Genomic DNA, 19,543 nt, shown 5'->3' with positions numbered 1-19,543 from the left:
TGAGGACTAGAACCCAGGGCTTCATGCATGCTAGGCGAGCACTCTACCACTGAGCCACCTTCCCAGCCCCAACATTTTCTAGTATTAACATCAGAAAGTAGCCCAATGTAAGTAATTCCTGGGCCAATTCTGCACATTTCATAATCCCTTATCTGTCTTATTTTTCTCTCTTAAGTACAGAAAATAAGCGATAATGGAATGGAATCCACCAGCAGAATACAGATGAGACGTGTATCTTACTATTATAGACTCTAAGTTCTGAAGTAGCCTTTGGAAGCTGAAAAAAAATCTGAACTCTAATGTTGTTACCTTGGGTAGAGGGAGGCAGCCAGAGAATGAGTGATCTTCTTTTCGAAAACTCAGGTTGAGGTTTGTGATGTTAGGTCTGCCATTGGCTACCTTTAATGCCATCTTCAAAATCCCCAGCAAACTCTTGTTTATTTCAGACTGCAAGCTGGAGCCTTGAGGTAAGGTGCTGATGGGAGGGACACAGGGAAAGACAGATGATTACAAGATGCTCCCCTCTGAACAAAGGTACTCTGAGCTCCCATGCTGTATCTCAACTCTGCTGTCTATTGGGGATTCCCAAGATTCTACCTCCTGACACCTTCTAAGTCTCAGTGACCTGCACATGTGACTGTATGTGGAGATTTCACATGTCTTCCACTAAAGTGAGCTCTTCAGTCTCTTCTCAGGAGGTGCCAGCACATAGACTAGACTTCTTATCCATCTCCCTAGCTCTTCTTTCCCAGTTGAGATAACAACAACAAAGCGGTGATTAGACCAGCTTACCTACTTAATATTACTATTCCCAAACACAAGTAATTAGCAGCAGCAAATCAGATGTTCAAAGTATTCATTGTCAAAAGCCAAGACAATCCTAACAAAGATCTGCCAGCTCCCCCAATCTAAGGAACTTACCCCAATCTAAGGAACTAGGGGACATCTTGTATTGTCTTTGACTCTACTCTTTATATCTGGAAAACCCAGAAATATTTTGAGACTAGGTACAGCCTGGTATGCAAATAATAATATAATATGCTCTGTTATTTACATAAAGCCATCATTCTGAGCACATCAGAGAAAGTGAAGTATTATACAGACCAGTGTATTTATAGAAATGAAGCCAGGCTCTTTGTTAATTAATGTGCCAGTCAGGAAAATGCACTCCCTCTGCTTTGTCAGAAGAGCCGTGAGTGAGGTTGCTCAGATGTGCTCTTGCAACAGGCTTTCCATGTAACTTGCCAGCTGCGGTAAATGGATTCCACATATGCATGTCCACTCAGCACTCAGTGTACCAAGCCAGGGACAAAGCTGATGACTTCCTATCCCCATGAACTCACAAGAAAAGAGAGAAGAAAAAAATTCTCATTCAAATCTAGAATACAGGTATCTGATTGACAGAGTTTGAGACATGTGTCCTTGCAACAAAGAGAGACTAGCAACATGCAACCTTCCCTTCTACAAGAGTGAGACAGTCTCACTAGCTGGGAAACTTCTTGAACAAGGAGAGGATATTGAAGCCTCTAGCCAAACATAATGTGTGAGCATAGTATCTATTCAGGTATCTCCAAAATCAAGTCATATAAACTCTTTAAACAAGGGAAGATGGCAATTATAGTTAACAAATATTTATTGAGCATCTCATATTAAAATGTAAGTATATAATATGTATATATATATCAGTATACATTATATATATATATGTATACTAATATTTCCAGGGCTTGTTGATCCTGCTAGAACAGTTTCTATACTTGGCTGGAATATCTATATGGAAATATCATTTCCTTTGTATTATGAGCCTTTGAAGAAGAGACTTGGCCTTGCCAACCTTGGAATTTATTGTGCCCAGAAGAGTGAGCCTTACAATCAGTTGCTGTTCAAATGAAGGATCGGTGTCAAAGAGGAAACCTGTAGAAAGGAATCAGCTCTAACACCTGGCTCAGAGCATCTGTCCAAGAAAGTCTAATCTTTGTCCTAGAATAAAGCAATTAATTCCAGTGCTATGGCTCTTAATCATTATATCATATCATTCATGATTAAGAAGTTTTCTGGAAGAATAGTTTAAAAATCATAAAGAGATGTGTATAGTATTTACTATGTACTGCTCTTTCTGGGTATTTATTAACTCAGTCATTCCTACAAATCAATGAAGTAAATCTTTCATATTTCCACTCCCCAGCTGGAGAATAGAATCAATGACAGGATAAGTATATGACAAGGACACACAGACATTGAGAGGCAGAGACAGAAGTCGAGTTCAGTTTTCTGGCAATGATACTATTGCTTCACACCACTGCATTTGTCACTGTTCTCAGAGAATGTGGAGAGTATCATAGTTTATTGTGATTCATCTCTAATGATATTTCTCACATCCTATTTTTATTTACATCCATTTAGTTCCCTTAAGATTATATAAAGGGATTTAAAAATTCCTGTACCTCAAACATTTTGCTCATAACTATAATCCAGGATCTGTACTTACTGACTGAATCTATTTCAGGAATCATACTTTATAGATGAGCCTTGCATCTACATACAATCATTTCTCATCTCATAATGAGGTTTTTCATTTTCACACAGTCACCTCATAAAGACACACATGTTTGGTGTTAAGAAACACATGCACATATGCAACTGCTACAAATAACTCTCTGTGTTGTCCTGCATATGAGAGAGATTCTGTAAGAGAGACAGAGAGAGAGAGAGTGAGACAGAGAGACAAGGAGAGAGGAAAAATGAGCCATGTGTACAAGCCAACTGTTGGTGAAGACAAAGTGATTCTCCATTGGCTAAGATGTTAGAATGGATGCCTACAAGATCCTGCTAGCCCTAGAAGTCTAGTGCAATAGAATAAATCTTGTGTCCCTCCAAATTTCAAATGTTGCAACTTCATTCTCCATACAATGGTTGATAGGAGGTAAGATCTTTGCAAGCTAATTAGGTCTTGAGGATAGGCCCTCATGAATGAAATTACTGAGTGCCCTTATAAGGAAAGGCCAGAGAGCACTCATCAATTTACACCATGTGAGGATACATAAAACACTCATTAGATCCTCACTAAGTACTCAAAAATAATTAAAACCTACTGGGACTTTGTCCTTGGACTTTCAGCCTTCAGAACTATGATAGATAAACATCTGTTCTTGATAAGCCAGCCAGTCTCAAGTAATTTATTACAGCAGCCTGAACTAAGTAATGTAGGAGTACTATGCCTATTCAAAGGGAGAATACCTTTGGGCATGATTACTATGACTCTGAGTCTTCTTCAGGTTGCTGTCCACAAATGTTTCATTTTTCTGTGTGTCATCTGAAATTACATCATTTAAAAACCATAGTAGTCTTTCATAATTTACCTGAAAATTAAATATAAAATAGAAACGTCATCATTTAATTTACTTTGAAGAGAAAGAAATCTAAGGAAATAAAATTTATTTGGAATTTTTTTACTACTAGAAATTTTAAAAGTCAATCAAAAATATAGGATTATAACTATTGGGACATTTTTTTTTACCATGACTTTTTATTTTTATCCCTTCTGGGCATAAAGCTGTACTTCCTGGTTGTCTGGGGCTTGGGTAAGGCCATGTGACCAGTTCTGGCCAATCAGTTGTGAGCAAAAGGGACAGGTGCCACTTTTGAGTTGAGGCTCAAACTGTTGGCTGGAGATTTTTATAGCACTCTTTTTCCTCTCTGCCACCAGGTCCAAAAGTATCCCCCAGTGGCTGTTTCATAAGCCAATATAATAACTTCACCAAAAAGGGTCTGTGGCTGATTTAATGGAAACCCTACTGAAAACTGAGTTATTTCTGATCACAACAGAATGTGTCCTCTTGTTAGTCTCCCTCTCCCTTCTCTCCTTCTTTCTCTGTGTCCCTTCCTTCTCCTACCTCTTACATGTTCATTATATATGCTTATATTTAGATACATTTTGCAGAAGTTCTGGTGGGTGGAAAAATTCAGGGTAATGAAGGTATGAAAGTGAAATAAGGGTGCTAACATCTCTGATATACACAAGGCCTCATGCCAGAGGGTCAAATGGAACTAAGCATTCACATAGGTTGCAATTTTACTGCTAAGAACTCCTCATAAGTAGGCAACACATTTCATTTATTCTATTATGGCAGGTTGGAAAAGAAAATTTATTTAAGTACCTACTAAATGCCAGACATAGGATCAATAGTTTGCATTTACCATGTCACTAAACCCTGAGCTGATATGAGATTGGTGTCAAGCTAGGGTTCTAGATAAGATCATTTAGATATTAGGAACATTAAAAGCAAAGTGAGCACCATGTCTATGAGCTAATGATTATGGAATTAGAGAGTCCAGGCCTTCCTTTGGGAGAATTTTTCTCTCTGTAGCCATGCTATTAATACACTCTGGCTAATGATTTGCTCACTGGTATTACTTTTACCTATGTTAGGGTATCTTCCTGTGGCTCTGAGAACTTAGATCATACTATATTCAGCTTGGTGCCAAAGATGTGCATTATGGCTTTGTTTTAAAGAAATTATGTCTCAAGCCCAAGTTTGCCATTAATTTGCTGGGTGACCTTGACAGCTACCAGGTCTCACTTTCTTAATCTGTAAAATGGTAGTGATAAATCATGTTTCAAAGATACTTCTCATGTCTAAGAAACTGGTACATCCTAGTGGAGATCTTAGTTAAGCCCTCTACTCTTCCCATGGACTCACACACTAATTCAGCTCCTGAGTGAATTTAAGTAGACACATCATGTTAAATCTGCTTTCATCTTTACAATGTTAAGGGAAGACAAAGTTGGGATAGGAAAGTCCTTTAAAAAGAAATTTACTAGAATGTCAGTGAGTGGCACATACTTGAAGGTAGAGATTGGGAGGGTGGTGGTTTGAAGCTATTGTGGTGGAAAAAAAAAAAACTTAGCAAGACCTTATCTCAACAAAAAAGCTGGACACAGTGTTGCATGCCTGACCATGTGGAAGGTATAAAAAAGAAGATCATGGTCCAGCTGGCCTAGGTTAAAATTGTGAAACTCCAGCTGAAAAATAACTAAAGCAAAAGAGGACAGAAGGTATGGTTCAAATGGTAGCAAGTATAAGGTCATGAGGTTAGGTCCAACAACCTGTAGTATCACCAGAAACAGAATGTATATAAAGGAAGTTAAACAGAGCTAAAAGCCTTAAGTGTATTTTCTGTTCCATTCTATTCTGACTAGAAATATCTATGTATGAGTAGGAGTCAAGGTCATGTTCAAGAAAGAAACTTTAATTCCAGTAACATGGTGCGTAAGAAAAGAAAAGACAAAAGGAGTCCAAACTTATAATAGCAAGATGGCCATACCATTTCAGGAGAACCTCTCTTCGAGAATCGCTGGAAAAGGAGCTTGACTGTAGGTAATGGCAGAGGAACTTGGTGCTTTATAAGGAGGTAGCTCAGCTGAGACTGGAGGAGAAATCCTGAGGAGATGGGGTCCAAGGTCTTCAGTTCTTTCCAAAGGCCATGTAACACGCTGGAGTTCAAGGAGTTTGACTTGAGCTCTCTTCTGATCAGGGAAAGGAGAAAAGCATCTTCTCTTTGCATTCCATTTGGCCTCTGGCCAATTTCCTAACAAAACCATGTGGAAAAAATGAACAGGGCTTTGAGACAAAATAATGAAAGGCCCAAGCAAGGAAACAGAAGCCACTGAGGCTGAAATTGGGGCAAGGTGGTAGCACTTGGAGGTGAACATCAACCTGGGTGATTGATTTCAAGTTCAATTTGCCTCAGATATGTTCCATAAAGAAAGGAAGGAAATCTTTTCAGAGTACACACACACACACACACACACACTCACACACACACACTCACACACACACTAACATCCCCTATCTATTGATCTTACAGAATAACATCTTTGATTATACAAGAATTCAGAGGATCAAATCTTAGAGACTCGTTAGATTGGGGAGTTTAGTACTTGACAATGTAGATAAAGGATGAAATCCAGATTCTGAATTTAGTGGGAGTGCTATGACCTTTCCGGAAAACTTTGGAAAGAAGACATGGAAGCCCACTGCCAGTGGCTCGTGTCTATAATGCTAGCTGAAGAAGAGGTTGAGGACTGACAATGGAAGGAGGAAGCTAGTGCAATCACAAAAATCTATGAGGCTCTTACTTCCAATTAACCAGCAGAATGTTAAGACTGAAGGCCTGAGTCTAGTTAGTCATGAGCAAATGAGCCAAGGAAGAACAAGAGGCCCAGTAGTGGCGCCAAATGCAAACAGAGGAGTAGAAAATTACGGTTGAGATCCAAAGAGATTTCCCAGGAAGCCTCCTGGAAATCTCTCTAAACATAACAATATGTTTCACCCTTAGACTATCTCATCCTCTGCTCTGTATCAAAATATAGCATTCAACAAAGGATGCTCATTCATTCACAAAGAGAATAAATAATTCAATATACACACCTCAGCTTGACCAGAACTGCTGCTCCTTGCCATCACTTCCAAAGATGAATCTGTACGCTTTCTCCTGGGGAGGCCATGAATATAGGACAAGGCCTGGTCTCCAGTTGGTACAGAGTAGCAATGGGCATTTGTATGCCTGGGACTCTTAAAGAAACAGACAAATGGAAGCAAGGAACAGAAGAAAGGATGGGACAAAAAAGAGTTAAGCGGGGGAGGGGTTATATGAGAGCCAGCCAATGTCTCTTGACAAATCCCAGTTCTAAAGGAACTTTATCTCATGCCCATGTAGTCTTTGAGACATTGGGTCCCCAAAGAAGAAAACTTGCCTCACAGTTTTCAGCATTATGCCGTTAACATGTGCTTGACAAGTATGTTAACAGGTACTTGTCTCATCTGCACAAGAAAGCTGTCTATAACAGACAAAAAAATAGGTAGAACATAAGGTGTTTGTTGGTAAATGTGGGATGAGTTTTTCATGCATTCTAGCACATTAAATAGCTTGATAATAGGCTCAGATAATAATGAAGACGACTATGAGAACACAAAGCCTGTGAAAAGTTTGATATGATTCCTCACGACTTACTGATACTTGCAAAGGTAGGACTATAAAGGTTTGTAACTCATCAAGAATACATCTATATATGATTTCTCCTATACCAAAAATGCTAAGTCCCAAAATATTGATTATGTCCCATAATAAGAACATAGACATCACAGTTTTCAAAAATATTGAAAATATTTTTTGGAAGAATATCATGAAAAAAATATGGGGGCATGCAGTGAATTCATGCTATTTCCAAGTCATTTACAGTAAATAATTACATTCTGTTTTATTTAAATGTCAATTAATCCTGAGTTTTATGGGCCCAGTGTCTCCCAGTCCCTTGTCTCCTGGTTTCATGTCTTCACCTAGTCTCCTTCAATCTTTATCCTATAATTAGGTTAGTCTATGTGAGCAGTAGCATGCTGCAGAAGTGATATCATGTGATAGAAAAGGTATCATGGCTTGGATTTAGGTGTGCATGTTGTCTCTCTCTCTCTCTCTCTCTCTCTCTCTCTCTCTCTCTCTCTCCCTTCTCTCTCTCTCTCTTTCTCTCTCTTTTTTTCTCTCTCTCTCTTTCTCTCTCTTTTTCTCTCTCTCTCTCAATCTTTTGAAGCATTTATGCTTTGGGAAGCCAGCTACCAGGTCATGAGCAGTTGTAGCAAGAGGGGTAAAATCTGAGACCTTAAGCCATTGTCAGCAAGAAACAGAAACCTCCCTCTGTCTTTGGAAACATATTTGAATTTGAAAATAACTTCTCTTAGCTCTGGTCAAGGCTTTCTCCCTTCCTGGGAGAATATCTGGAGTAAATTTCATGGAGATCTCAAGCTAGAATCCTGTGTCTCAGTGGTGCCTGGATTCTAATCCCTCAACAGAGCAACCTAGCATGTTTACTGATTTAAGCGGTAAGTTTGGGACAATTTCTTATGCAGTAGTAGATCATGAAACCAGATTTATTTATTTTATTTTGTTTTTTTTTATTTTCATGAATCAGTCCCTTAACATTTAAGTATTTTTTCCCCTTGAGAAGTTTTTATTGGAGATAAGAGTCTCAGAGCCTTTCCTTCCCAGGCTGAATTCAAATGGTGTTCCTCAGATCTCAGCCTCCTGAATAGCTAGGATTACAAATGTGAGCCACCGGTGCCTGCCAAAACTTTCTTTTTTATTTTTTTAAATTTTATTTCTTGTAAAGATACTGTACAGAGAGATTACAGTTATATCAGTAAGGTATGAATACATTTCTTGTGGAGCAGTGTTACCCCTTCCTTTGTTTTTCTCCTATTTTCCCTCCCCTCCCCCACCTCTTCTACTCCTCCCTGTCCCTCCAAAGTTGTAAAGTTCATTTCCAACATAGTGTCTTGTGAGTGTTATTGTTGCAATGGGTCATCCTGTGTCCTTGTTTTTAGCATTTTGTTATTCCCCTTTCCTTCCCCAAATTAGTATAGACGAGATGCAAGTTATCAAAATCAAATACAGTAACAACAGGGATATACCATAGGAGGAAGAACATGCAAAAGAAACAAAAAAATTCACATAGACATTAAACCAACAACAACAAAGAAAAACCTCTTGTGTCCATACCTTAGGGTTCATTTCACTCAGCATCATCTTATATGCTCATATGTACATCGCTTTTGAGCTTTTCTGCTCATCTGATAAAATTATCCTATACATATACTAATTATTGCAAATACGGGAAACCATGAGACCTACATTTCTTTGGGTCTGGCTTACTTAACTTAATATGATTTTTTCCAAGTCTTTCCATTTCCTAACAAATGGGGCAGTGTCATTATTTCTGAAGGAAGCATAGAATTCATATATATATATATATATCTCACATTTTCTTGATCCATTCATCTACTGGGGGACATCTAGATTGATTCCATATCTTAGTTATGGTAAATAATGCTGCGATAAACATAGTTGTGCTGGTAGCTTTAGTGTGGCCTTGTTTGTGATCATTGGGGTAAATGCCCAAAAGTGGGATTGCTGGGTCATAGGGAGCTCTATGTGGAGTCTTTGAGGAACCTCCATACTATTTTCCAAAGTGGTTGAACAAGTTTACACTCCCACCAACAATGCAGTAGGGTTTCCTTTTGGCCATCTCCCCTCCAGCATCTGTTATTAGATTTCTTAATTATAGCCAATCTAACTGGGATGAGGTGGATTCTCAATGTTGTTTTGATTTGCACTTCTTTCATGGCCAGAGAAGTTGAGCATTTCTTTGTGTGTCTATTGACCGTTGTTCTTACTTCCTCTTCAGAGAAGTCTCTCTTTAACTCATTAGCCCACTTATTAATTGGGTGGTTGTTTCTTTGAGAATTTGTTGTTGGGGGATTTAATTTTTTGAGTTAAGTATATTTTAGATATGGGACCCTTGTCCGTTGTATGGCTAGTGAAGATCTTCTCCTCCATGGGCTTTCTATTGATCTTGCTAGCTATGTCCTTTGCCATGCAGAAGCTCTGCAGTTTCATGCAATCCTATTTGTCCAACGATTCTTTGATTTGCTGTGTTTGTGGGTCTTTATTAAGAAAATTTTGGCCTGTGCCAATGATCCCTAGAGTTTCTCCTATTCCTTCCTGTAATATTTTCAGGGTGTCTGCTTTTACTTTGAGGTCTTTGATCCATTTGGAGTTGATTCTGGTACAGGATGATATCTAAGGATTTAGCTTTAGTTTTCTACAGGTGATTAACCAATTTTGCCAGCACCATTTACTGAAGAGGTTGTCTTTCTTCCATTCTATCTTTTTGGCACCCTTATTGAAGATTAGGTGGCTATAGGTCTGTGGATTCATTTCTGGGTCTTCAGTTCTATTGCATTGTTCCTCAGGTCTATTCTTGTGCCAGTACCAAGCAGTTTTGATTACTATGGCTTTGTAGTAGAGTTTGAAGTTTAGTATTAATATTCCTCTGGCATTGTTCTTTCTGTTAAGGATTGTTTTTGCTATTCTGTGTCTTTTATTGTTCCATATGACTTTTTGGATTGCTTCTTCTATTTCCTTGATGAATGATGTAGGGATATTGAGTATTGCATTGACTTTGTAGAAAGTGTTTTTTAATATGTAAAATATTTATGTACTTCTCAAGCTAAATCTACAAAACAAGATTTGTTCAGAAAAGTATGGTTTCTATTCTTGATCCATTCATTGTGTTCTATCTGGCCAAAATAGATAACCATTCCCTCCCTCAAATTCTTAATTCCTTTATTTTGTAAAATAAAGACATAGATGAATGAGGGGTAGATAGGCAGTAATAATAATCTATATGCTTTTGTCTACTTTCCTTATAGTATATATATCAATAATATAGTTTGCTATGTTACTCCTATATGGTGATACTCATATATATATATATATATATATATATATTCTTTATAGGGCTTGGAAGGTGGCTCAGTGGTAGAGCACTTGCCTTGCCTGCATGAGGCCCTGGGTTCGATTCCTCAGCACCACATAAGAAAAAAGAAAAAAGCCGGAAGTGGTGCTGTGGCTCAAGTGGTAGAGTGCTAGCCCTGAGCTGAAGAGCTGAGGGACAGTGCCCAGGCCCAGAGTTCAGGCCCCACAACCAGACCCCCCCCCAAAAAAATTCTTTATTTCTATTTACAGTTACATAGTACTCTAGATATATATACTTTTGTGTATTCCTTAATCCCCAGTTCCTTACTGATGAATATTTAGATTAATAGTTTTTATTGCAATGGGTACTTTTGCAGTGAGTCTTTTCTGCATGACTTCTTGAATACTTTTCCAGTGTGTCTTTAAGCTCCATTTCTAAAAGTGAGATTTTCATGTCAACAATCAAATATATATAAAGTGCTGCTAATTATTTTCAAATTTCCTTCCCAAGTGGTTATTTCATTCTAAATGAATTCCATAAGTAGAGAATCTGTTTTGCCTTAGCTTTCCTGAAAACTATGTTATAAATTTACTGGATTTTTTCCAGTGAGAAATTGTATCTTAAAATGAACTAATTAATATTACTCTTATTGCACGCAAGACTCTATCTTCTGATATGTTTAGGAAACATTTAACTTTATGTCTGTTCACATTTGCTCATTTTTCTAACAGTTTTAATATTTAGATGTTTCTCTACATTAAGGATCTATTTGTATATGATATCATATATGGTTTACCAGATGTTTTGTTGCTTATAGTGGTTCTGGCAATATATCAATAATACAATTACCTCTTTTTCTATGCATTTGAGTCATAGTTCAGAAAGTTTTCCTTTATCCTAATTAATAGAGGAAGTCATCCAGATGTACTGGTACTACTTGTACAGTTTCCTCTTTTCACACCCATGTGGGATATGTTTAAATATGTATTACATATATGTGTTGTATGTGGAACAGTCCTAATTTAAGGTTTCTATATGGCTATTGAACATTTCCAGTACCACCAGTTAAAAAGTCTACTTTTTTTACCAGGCACCAGTGGCTTACATCCATCTACAATTCCAGCTACTCAGGAGATTGAGATCGGTGGATTGCAATTCGAAGATAACATGAACAGGAAAGTCCATGAGAGACTCCTATTTCCAATAAACTACTTAAAAAGCTGGAAGTGGCACTGTGGCTCAAGTAGTAGAGCGCTAGCCTTAAGCCAAAGAAGCTCAGGGACAGTTCTCAGGGCCTGAGTTCAAGCCCCAGGACCAGTGTGTGTGTGCACATGCACACACACATACACACACACACACACACACACACACACACACACACACAAATACTTTTTTTATCATTTGTGATGTAACACTTATTTTATCATATACAAACTAAAATATATCATTAGATTTATTTCTGGATTTTTCTTTCAATTTCACTTGTATTGTATCTGTTTATATGACAAAACAATCCTATTTTAAATATAGAGATTTTATATGGTAACATCTGGTGAGGGTATCTTACTCATTATCCATACCATTGCTTTTCTTTTCAAGGTTTCCTGACTCTTTTGTTTTTCCAAATTAATTTGATAACCAATATGGCTATTGCCAAAGTCAAACAAAAATCTAAAAATTCTGTTGGAATCTCATCAAATTTATAAACTCCTTCAGGGAGGATTTATATCTTGATCATGTCAACTCTTGTTTGTTGAAGAACATAAAATGCTTTTCATTTTATCATAAATGAGTAGACTTTTTATTATTTGTATTGTTGGCACTTGATTTAGTTAGTCAATATATTTTCTTATTTTTTATTGTAAATGGTGTCTCCTTGTGCATTTTATCTTCTAACTAGTTTTTGTTCATGTATATGAAAGCCATTGATGTGTGTTATTGTTAGTATAATTTTATAGTTAGTCAAATTTTATTGTTTTATTAGTATTCCCTTGTTTTGAGATCATAGGATGTGTAATCTTATCTGAAGGTGATGAAACAGGTTTCTCTTCTCCTTCTTAAGGAGGATGTGTGTAATTTATTTCTTATGTTGGCTAATATCACCAGCCTAGTACTAAAAACCAGTGGAATTAGTGGATAATCTTGACTTCTAGATTGTAATGGGAAACTCACTGATGTTTCCTCATTCAATTATATGTTGGCTTCAGGGGTAGTACATGGCTAGAAGTATTTTGCAAACAAACTCATTTGTTCGTAGTCTAAGGAGGCTTACAGACTTGTCACAGAAGCCAAGAAAATAATCTATTTTAATAGACAACTCAACTACAGACATATGCCTGGACTGGGTTAGAAGTACAGTAGGAAAGACACCTCAGTCTGAAGAATCAGACAGTGGAGTTGATATCTAATTTGAGAGTTCAACAGGAATAATAGTTAATCAAATAAAGATGGAGGGAAAAGAATTCCACTCAAAGGAATTAGCATAAACAAAGGATGGGAGGAAAATAGGAGCAGAGCTTTATTCCTTGAAAAGGAAGATTGGACAGAAATATAACAGATAGAGTAGGACCAAGAGGCAATGAGGATTTATCAATTAATTGGGTTAAGAGTTTTAAGCAGAGAAGGCACCACCTGATAAGTGGTTTTGAAGTTCTTCCTTAAAGATGTGATATTTATATCCTAGGCCCATTAGTATTGAGCTTTCCCATGAGATTTGCTTTACCCCACAGGATAATAGTGGCATGACTCAAGCAGTAACTTAAAACCTGCGTATGCCCTTGAATTTGTTGGGTTGAAGTATTTGGAGAACCCATCTGCCTCAAGGTAAGGTAAACAAAGCAGACTTGAACAGTTTGGAGCCAAATGCAAATGAGATACGGATGTGTGCCTTAGTTCACATCCTTAAGACATTTGTGTGTGTGTGTATATGTGTGTGCGTGCATGCGCGTGTGCGTGCGCGCACACACACACACACACACACACACACACACACACATGATTATTGTTATAAACCACCGAATCCTATGTGTGTTGTTACACAGAAGTAGTTATTATCATAGCTGGATAATACAAAAGAGATTTCAAGGCAGTGAGTTAGCGTTTTGTTCTGACCAGGATAAAATGGACAAAATGAGAGAAAGAAGACATTTTCAGATGCCTGAAGGAGCAATTAGTTAGACATCAGAGTAAAGGAGAGAGCAGGAAAACTTGCTCGAGTTTGTTGCTGGTACAACTGGAAGAATGGTAGGACCATTTTGTGAGACATAGGCCCCAGGAGGCAGGGTAAGGTAGTGAGCTCAATATTATGCTGTGAACATGTTAAGTCTGAGCGACGAATGCAAGCTAAGTAGGAAGGCTGTCCACACCGGTCTACTCAGCTATTCAGTGAGGATTACATCATGCGTTTCTACTCACCTCCCAGGAATAGTGTGGAGAATGAAGAAGAAAGACTTGGCAAAAGAATTTGACAAGTACACCTAATTATCAACTCCAATGATTTAGCTTTATTTTCATGGTACCAGATTCAAAAGGTACTCTCTAATTTTAGTTTTGAAATTGTGCTACTGAATTTATTGCTACTCATAGTCACCCGTTTTTCCATTATTTTTTGCTCTGAGAAACAATATGTATTTTCATAGACTTACCTATAAGGAACAAAATTTTGAAGAAAAAGATCCCAGGGTTGTAAGACAGAAGAACCAAGTTCTCTTCTTGCAAGAACTCAGAGACGTCATTTAACTGGATTTGTTCAGTTCTAAGAAATCTTATTGTCCTTGTATACATAAAATGATGGGCTCTCATAAATTTTATCTTTACTTATCTCTTATCAGAGATCCTCTCTGGACTTAATCTGTTATTTTGCTCTTGCCCTTCCTCACTCATGTTAGCTCTGTCTTTATCAGCAACTCCTTTTTTGGAGCAAATTCAGTGGGTCCAGACTGCCTGTTATGTGCCAAGCAGGAAAGCTTATTTTCATCTATGTGCAAGTGATAAAGATCTAGAAGGAGTTCTGATTGGTTTGCTTCTATAACTGCGGCAGGATTCCATTTACCACTTAGTCAAGGTGGTAATGAGGGTCTCTGTACCAGGCAACTGTGGCTGCCATCTGGCAGGCCAGCATTGCACGCCTGCCTGGCAGACAGAACCAATTAGTCAGTCCCCACACCTCCCACGAGGCCTTCCTGTGTTTGGTAGCTGGGAGTCAGCCCTGCAGAGCCTCCTGCAAATCCCTGAGTTCTAAAGGAGGAGGGGCAAACCATTTCTCTCTGGTAATACAGAGATAGCAAAGACTCTTGAACAAGGAGACCCAAGAATTGCTCACCCAGTAAATATGGCACCCATCCTTATTGTTGAAGGCAGAGTCTAGGGCAGGAATAAGGCAGCCAGGTGCATTAGTAGGAGTGTCAAGGAACAGATTTTCATTTTTAAGAGGAAAACTAGAATTAGTTTAAATGCTCGTAAAAGCTGTTTAATGAACCGTGTTATATCCAAACAAAGGAACAGATGCAGGTTGGTGATTTAGGACCTAGAACTTAGGCTTCCCTGGTGCTTTGCCTCTTTGCAGCCTTATGATCTGGGTCAGCTTCATAACCTCTTTGTTTCTTGTTATCTTTATCCATGAACTAAAGATAATAAAAGTCTTTATTTCATTGGGTTCTTGGGAATAGTAAGTTAGTTAATACATGTGAAGAGCTTAGAATAGTGCCTGGCTCATAGTGAATGCAATCTAAGTGTTATCTGAGAATGATTCTCATAGAGTCATTAAAGATGCATAGAATGAAGGTTTTCATGCCAGTGAGAGAATTCTTGACATGGAGTGATTTGGACAGGAAAAGAGAATATGCACATAATGATTCTCATTCTGTATCTATCCAAGAAGGAAAGAAAAGGAAAGAAGACTGCTGGTATCCTTTGCCTAAATTTTAGCATCTCATTTTTTTCTATTTTTTGGATTTTCAAACTGTCTAGGTGCCTGTACACTATTTTATAATTAGAAAGAAAAATTTAAAAAATATGTTGAGAAGATTAGGAAGAAATCTTGCACAGAAATAACAGTGTCACCTACCTCGCAAGGCTAATTCCAAAGACAAAATAATAAACTATACCTGGAGGCAATTAGCCAATAGAAAAATGTACTGCTCCCCACCTCCAGTACTGGGACTTGAACTTAGGGCCTTGGCATTGTTCCTTAGCTTTCTTGCTCAAGGCTAGAGCCAAAGCTCCACTTCTGGTTTTTTAGTGGTTAATTGAAGATGAGATTCTCATGGGCTTCTCTGCTCAAGCTAGTTTTGAATTTTGATCCTCAGATCTCAGTATTATGCTGATGCATAAGCCATCAGCATCCAGCTCAAAGTATTTTTTAAATAGTAATATTCCTATGAAGGTCATCCTTGGGGTACAATAAAAAACAATAAGAAATATATTAATGCCAGAGTCAAAATTAGGACAAAAGATGGATGTCTTTAGAAGTCCACAATAGATTATTTCATCTGTTTGGATTCATTGTCTTCTGCTCTAATCAGGCACTGAATTCAAGGACTCCTCATTAGAAATACAAAAGAATACATTAAATAGAGTCAAGAGTACTTGAAATCTAGCCTAAGCTGTGCCATTAATTAGTGGAAAAGCCACTTTATAAATGAACATCAGTGTTCAACTACACCTTGTAGAATATAGTCTGAAGTCCAATGATGGGTTATAAATGATTTCAAATTGGTAACACTTTGCATGGTTCTTATGGGTAGATCACAATCTACACACATCCATTTTCTCATATCACTAAAGACTGGCTAACATCTCAACGACATAAAAAGGACTATTAAAATGATGAACTAAAAATAGTATGTTGGAGTTTGCCACAGACTCTAATCAGCATTCTGCTAAAATAACTGGCTGTCACTTACTGCTTGGCAGCATTGCCATATTCCTACTCTATGTATCCATTGAACTGCCATTTCAGCAATTTTTTTGGAAATGGTACGTTGTTATCAATGAATCATTAGTTTTGTTTTGATTTAGATCCAGTTTTCAATTGCTGTTATATTCACGTTTTAATTACAAATTACTAATCATTTAAATTCATCATTATCAAGTCAATTTGTTATGGATTGTTTGGTTGATTCTTAACAGAATGTAGTGATATATATTTCCATCAAGACAGTTTGGAGCCTATAATTTTTTGATATGTAGACATGGTTGCTTTGGATTTTGAAAATTAATGATTTCTTTCTGCAATGCAAATGTAAACAGACCCTGCTCTAGCAGGCTGGAACTTTGCATGGATAGTGACAATTGCTATATTCATTGCTGAGTAGCACTGAGTTAGCTACAGGCGGTGTAGATTGAAAAACTCTGTGGTCAACAAAGATGTAACATGTAAAATGACTTTGAAATTCATTTTCAGATAGGAAAAATGTGTATTTAATTTCTATTTCATGTAAAATGTATTAAATTCCACTTGCTCCAATGGAGTTTGCCACACGTTTGGATAAACTTGTGTTTACTCTATTTTTGTAATAAATTACCAAGAAAAGTTTAAGTATTATTTCTTACTCACTTGGCCATCTGCAGATCTATCAGCATGTGTTCCTGTTAGGAGTTTCTGGTTGTTGTCTTTCACATCACATGGGTTATCCCTGGTTTGCTGATCAGAGCTGCCAGTGTGAGCCTCAGCATTGTTGCTCATCTGCTTCGCATTACCAGCCATGGGGTTTGGGTTCTGGGGAGCTATTTGGGTTTCCTCCTTCAGGATTTCCTCCTGCTTGCTGTGAAGAAACAAGTATGGCACTTTGTTACATGCAGGAAAGATTCCTCTTGCACTAGCTTGGCATAAGAAACAGAAGGTGTTAACCTAGCAGTGTGAACAGTGGTAACTGAGCATTGTGAAATGTAAAAGTGAATGTTGCTTATTTGTTTAAGGATCATTTGCTATAGAGAACTCATGCCATTACCATTTTAAGCTTTATCTTTTCTCTGACTCCTTCCTCATACTTATAAAGATTATCTGTCCACTCCACAACTCTTTGTGTAAGTAGCAAATAGCGTGAAACTTGAACCCTAAATGATCGTACATTTCTTTCTTTATTTTTATTTTTTATTCCAATTTGATTGTAAAGGTGATATACAGAAGAATTACAGTTAGTTACACAAGTCAGGTAATGAGAACATTTTGTTGAAGCCTGTCACCCCCTCCCTCATTTTCTCCCAATACCCATCCCCCTGAAATTCTAACAGATATTTTCAGCTTTTTCCATTAAAATAAAAGAGAAGAAGAAGAAAGTCAGAAGCACTTTCCAGATCCAGCTCTGTACTTTCTCTTCTCAGCTGCCAAAGCTGGAACCTTCTTAGGCTCTTAGTGGCTCCCCATTTAAGATTAAGTATTAAGTAGAGAATAGAAAGGGGGGGAACAAGAATGATTTGAAAAATATAGCTAATTAAATTAACTGAACATCAGCCTTGTTGAATAATGAAAGACTAATGAATTAAAATAAAATGGTATCAGTTCATACATCAAAAATACTGAAAGCAACAAATCCAAATGTTTTCTATGAGACATAATTTTTTTTATTGTGAAAATGCTGTACAGAGGGGTTACAATTACATGGGCAAGGTAATGAGTACATTTCTTATCAAGCATTGTTGCCTCCTCCTTTGTTTCCCCTTCCCATCCCTTCCTATCTCCCCCCTTCCCCCCACCCCCCGCCTCCCCGCCCCCGGCCAAAGTTGTGAAGTTCGTTTTCCTACATAATGACTTGTACATCTCATTGTTGCAATGGGTCCACCTGTATCCCTATTTAAATGATTTGTTTTTTCCCTTCCCCTCCACAAATTATACCAACATCATATACAATGAAAGTAGGGGTTATACCATGGGGGAGGGACATATAAAGCAACAAAGAAATCAACTTATAAATATGTTAGAAACAATCACAAGAAAGAAAAAAACATTTAAATACTCATCTTGGGGTTCATTTCACCTAACATCAACTTATCTGACCTTTTCTGCTTGTTTCAGACATATACTGGTTATTGCAAATAAAGGAAACCATGGGACCTATGTTTCTTTGGGCCTGGCTTACTTCACTTAATATAATTTTTTCCAAGTCTTTCCATTTCCTAACAAATGGGCAATGTCATTCTTTCTGATGGAGGCATAGAATTCCATTGTGTATATATACCACATTTTCTTGATCCATTCATCTACTGAGGGGCATCTGGGTTGGTTCCATATCTTAGCTATGGTAAATAATGCTGCAATAAACATAGTTGTGCTGGTAGCTTTAGTATGGTCTTGTTTGAGATCATTTGGGTAAATGCCCAGAAGTGGGACTGCTGGGTCATAGGGGAGCTCTATGTGGAGTCTTTTGAGGAAGCTCCAAAAGAGACATAATTTGTAGAATGGGTTTCAACCTTATAAAACATCTTAGGCATATGAAACTTTTTGGTCAAATAGATACACTTTTATGGATATGAACTAAAGAAGAAGAAGACATTTAAAAACACTCAATGTTTAATAATGGGTGGATATGTTGAACATTTCTTTCATCTACATATTACAGAATGTGTGGAACTGTTCAAATAGTTGTGAATGATTTTAATATAAAGTTAATGTCAATTATAAAAATAAGTGAAAATATGATTAATTCAACTATGTAAAGTATAACTATATATGTATATATATGATGTGTGGTCTATTAAGTCTAGAAAATTACACTAGATATAAGCAGTATTATCAGGTTGTAGGAAATGATGTGTCATTTTATATTACATCTCATAGTATTAGTATTCTAAATTTTCCATATGAGATTATATTTGGAAATCAGAAAGAATTAATTTGAAAGTTGCTAGCAACTTTCTATAAATTCTTGATGCTATTACTGACACAGTAGACAAGATTATTTTAAATGTGATATGTTATTTGATTACACATCTTGTTGATCTGAATAAGGCCAAACTATACACAATGCTTAGGACACATGTGTCTTTTTGTTGTTGTTCTTGCTGGTGGTGGTAGTGGTGGTTGTGGGATTTTGACTTAGGGTCTGAGTGCTGTCCTTGAGCCTCTTTATGTACAAAGCTAGCACTTTACCAAATGAGCCACAGCGCCACTTCCAGTTTTTTTGAGTGGTTAGTTGGAGGTAAAAGTCTCATGGAGACTTTTCTGCCCAGGCTGTCTTTGAACTGTGATCCTCAGATCTTAGCCTCCTGAGTAGCTAGGATTACAGGTGTGAG

General features: G+C 37.4%; 1 protein-coding gene across 1 annotated transcript in view; it reads right to left on the bottom strand.

Moving 5' to 3' along the window:
* CUNH1orf87 (chromosome unknown C1orf87 homolog) overlaps nt 1-19,543 on the bottom strand; it is a 68,828-nt gene that overhangs the window by 42,001 nt on the left and 7,284 nt on the right. Inside the window, exons 2-6 of the mRNA XM_042674660.1 lie at nt 16,869-17,076; nt 6,432-6,575; nt 5,326-5,589; nt 3,238-3,359; nt 310-475 (exon numbers count right to left, since the gene is read on the bottom strand). Coding sequence (XP_042530594.1) covers nt 310-475; nt 3,238-3,359; nt 5,326-5,589; nt 6,432-6,575; nt 16,869-17,076 — 904 coding nt within the window. The remainder of the gene's footprint in view (nt 1-309; nt 476-3,237; nt 3,360-5,325; nt 5,590-6,431; nt 6,576-16,868; nt 17,077-19,543) is intronic.

This window comes from Dipodomys spectabilis, unplaced genomic scaffold (assembly GCF_019054845.1).
Source record: "Dipodomys spectabilis isolate Male_0828 unplaced genomic scaffold, ASM1905484v1 ptg000002l, whole genome shotgun sequence".
NCBI classification, from domain to species: Eukaryota; Metazoa; Chordata; class Mammalia; order Rodentia; family Heteromyidae; genus Dipodomys; species Dipodomys spectabilis.
Note: the sequence above shows the minus strand (reverse complement) of the source record. Positions and strands in the feature narration are given on the sequence as shown.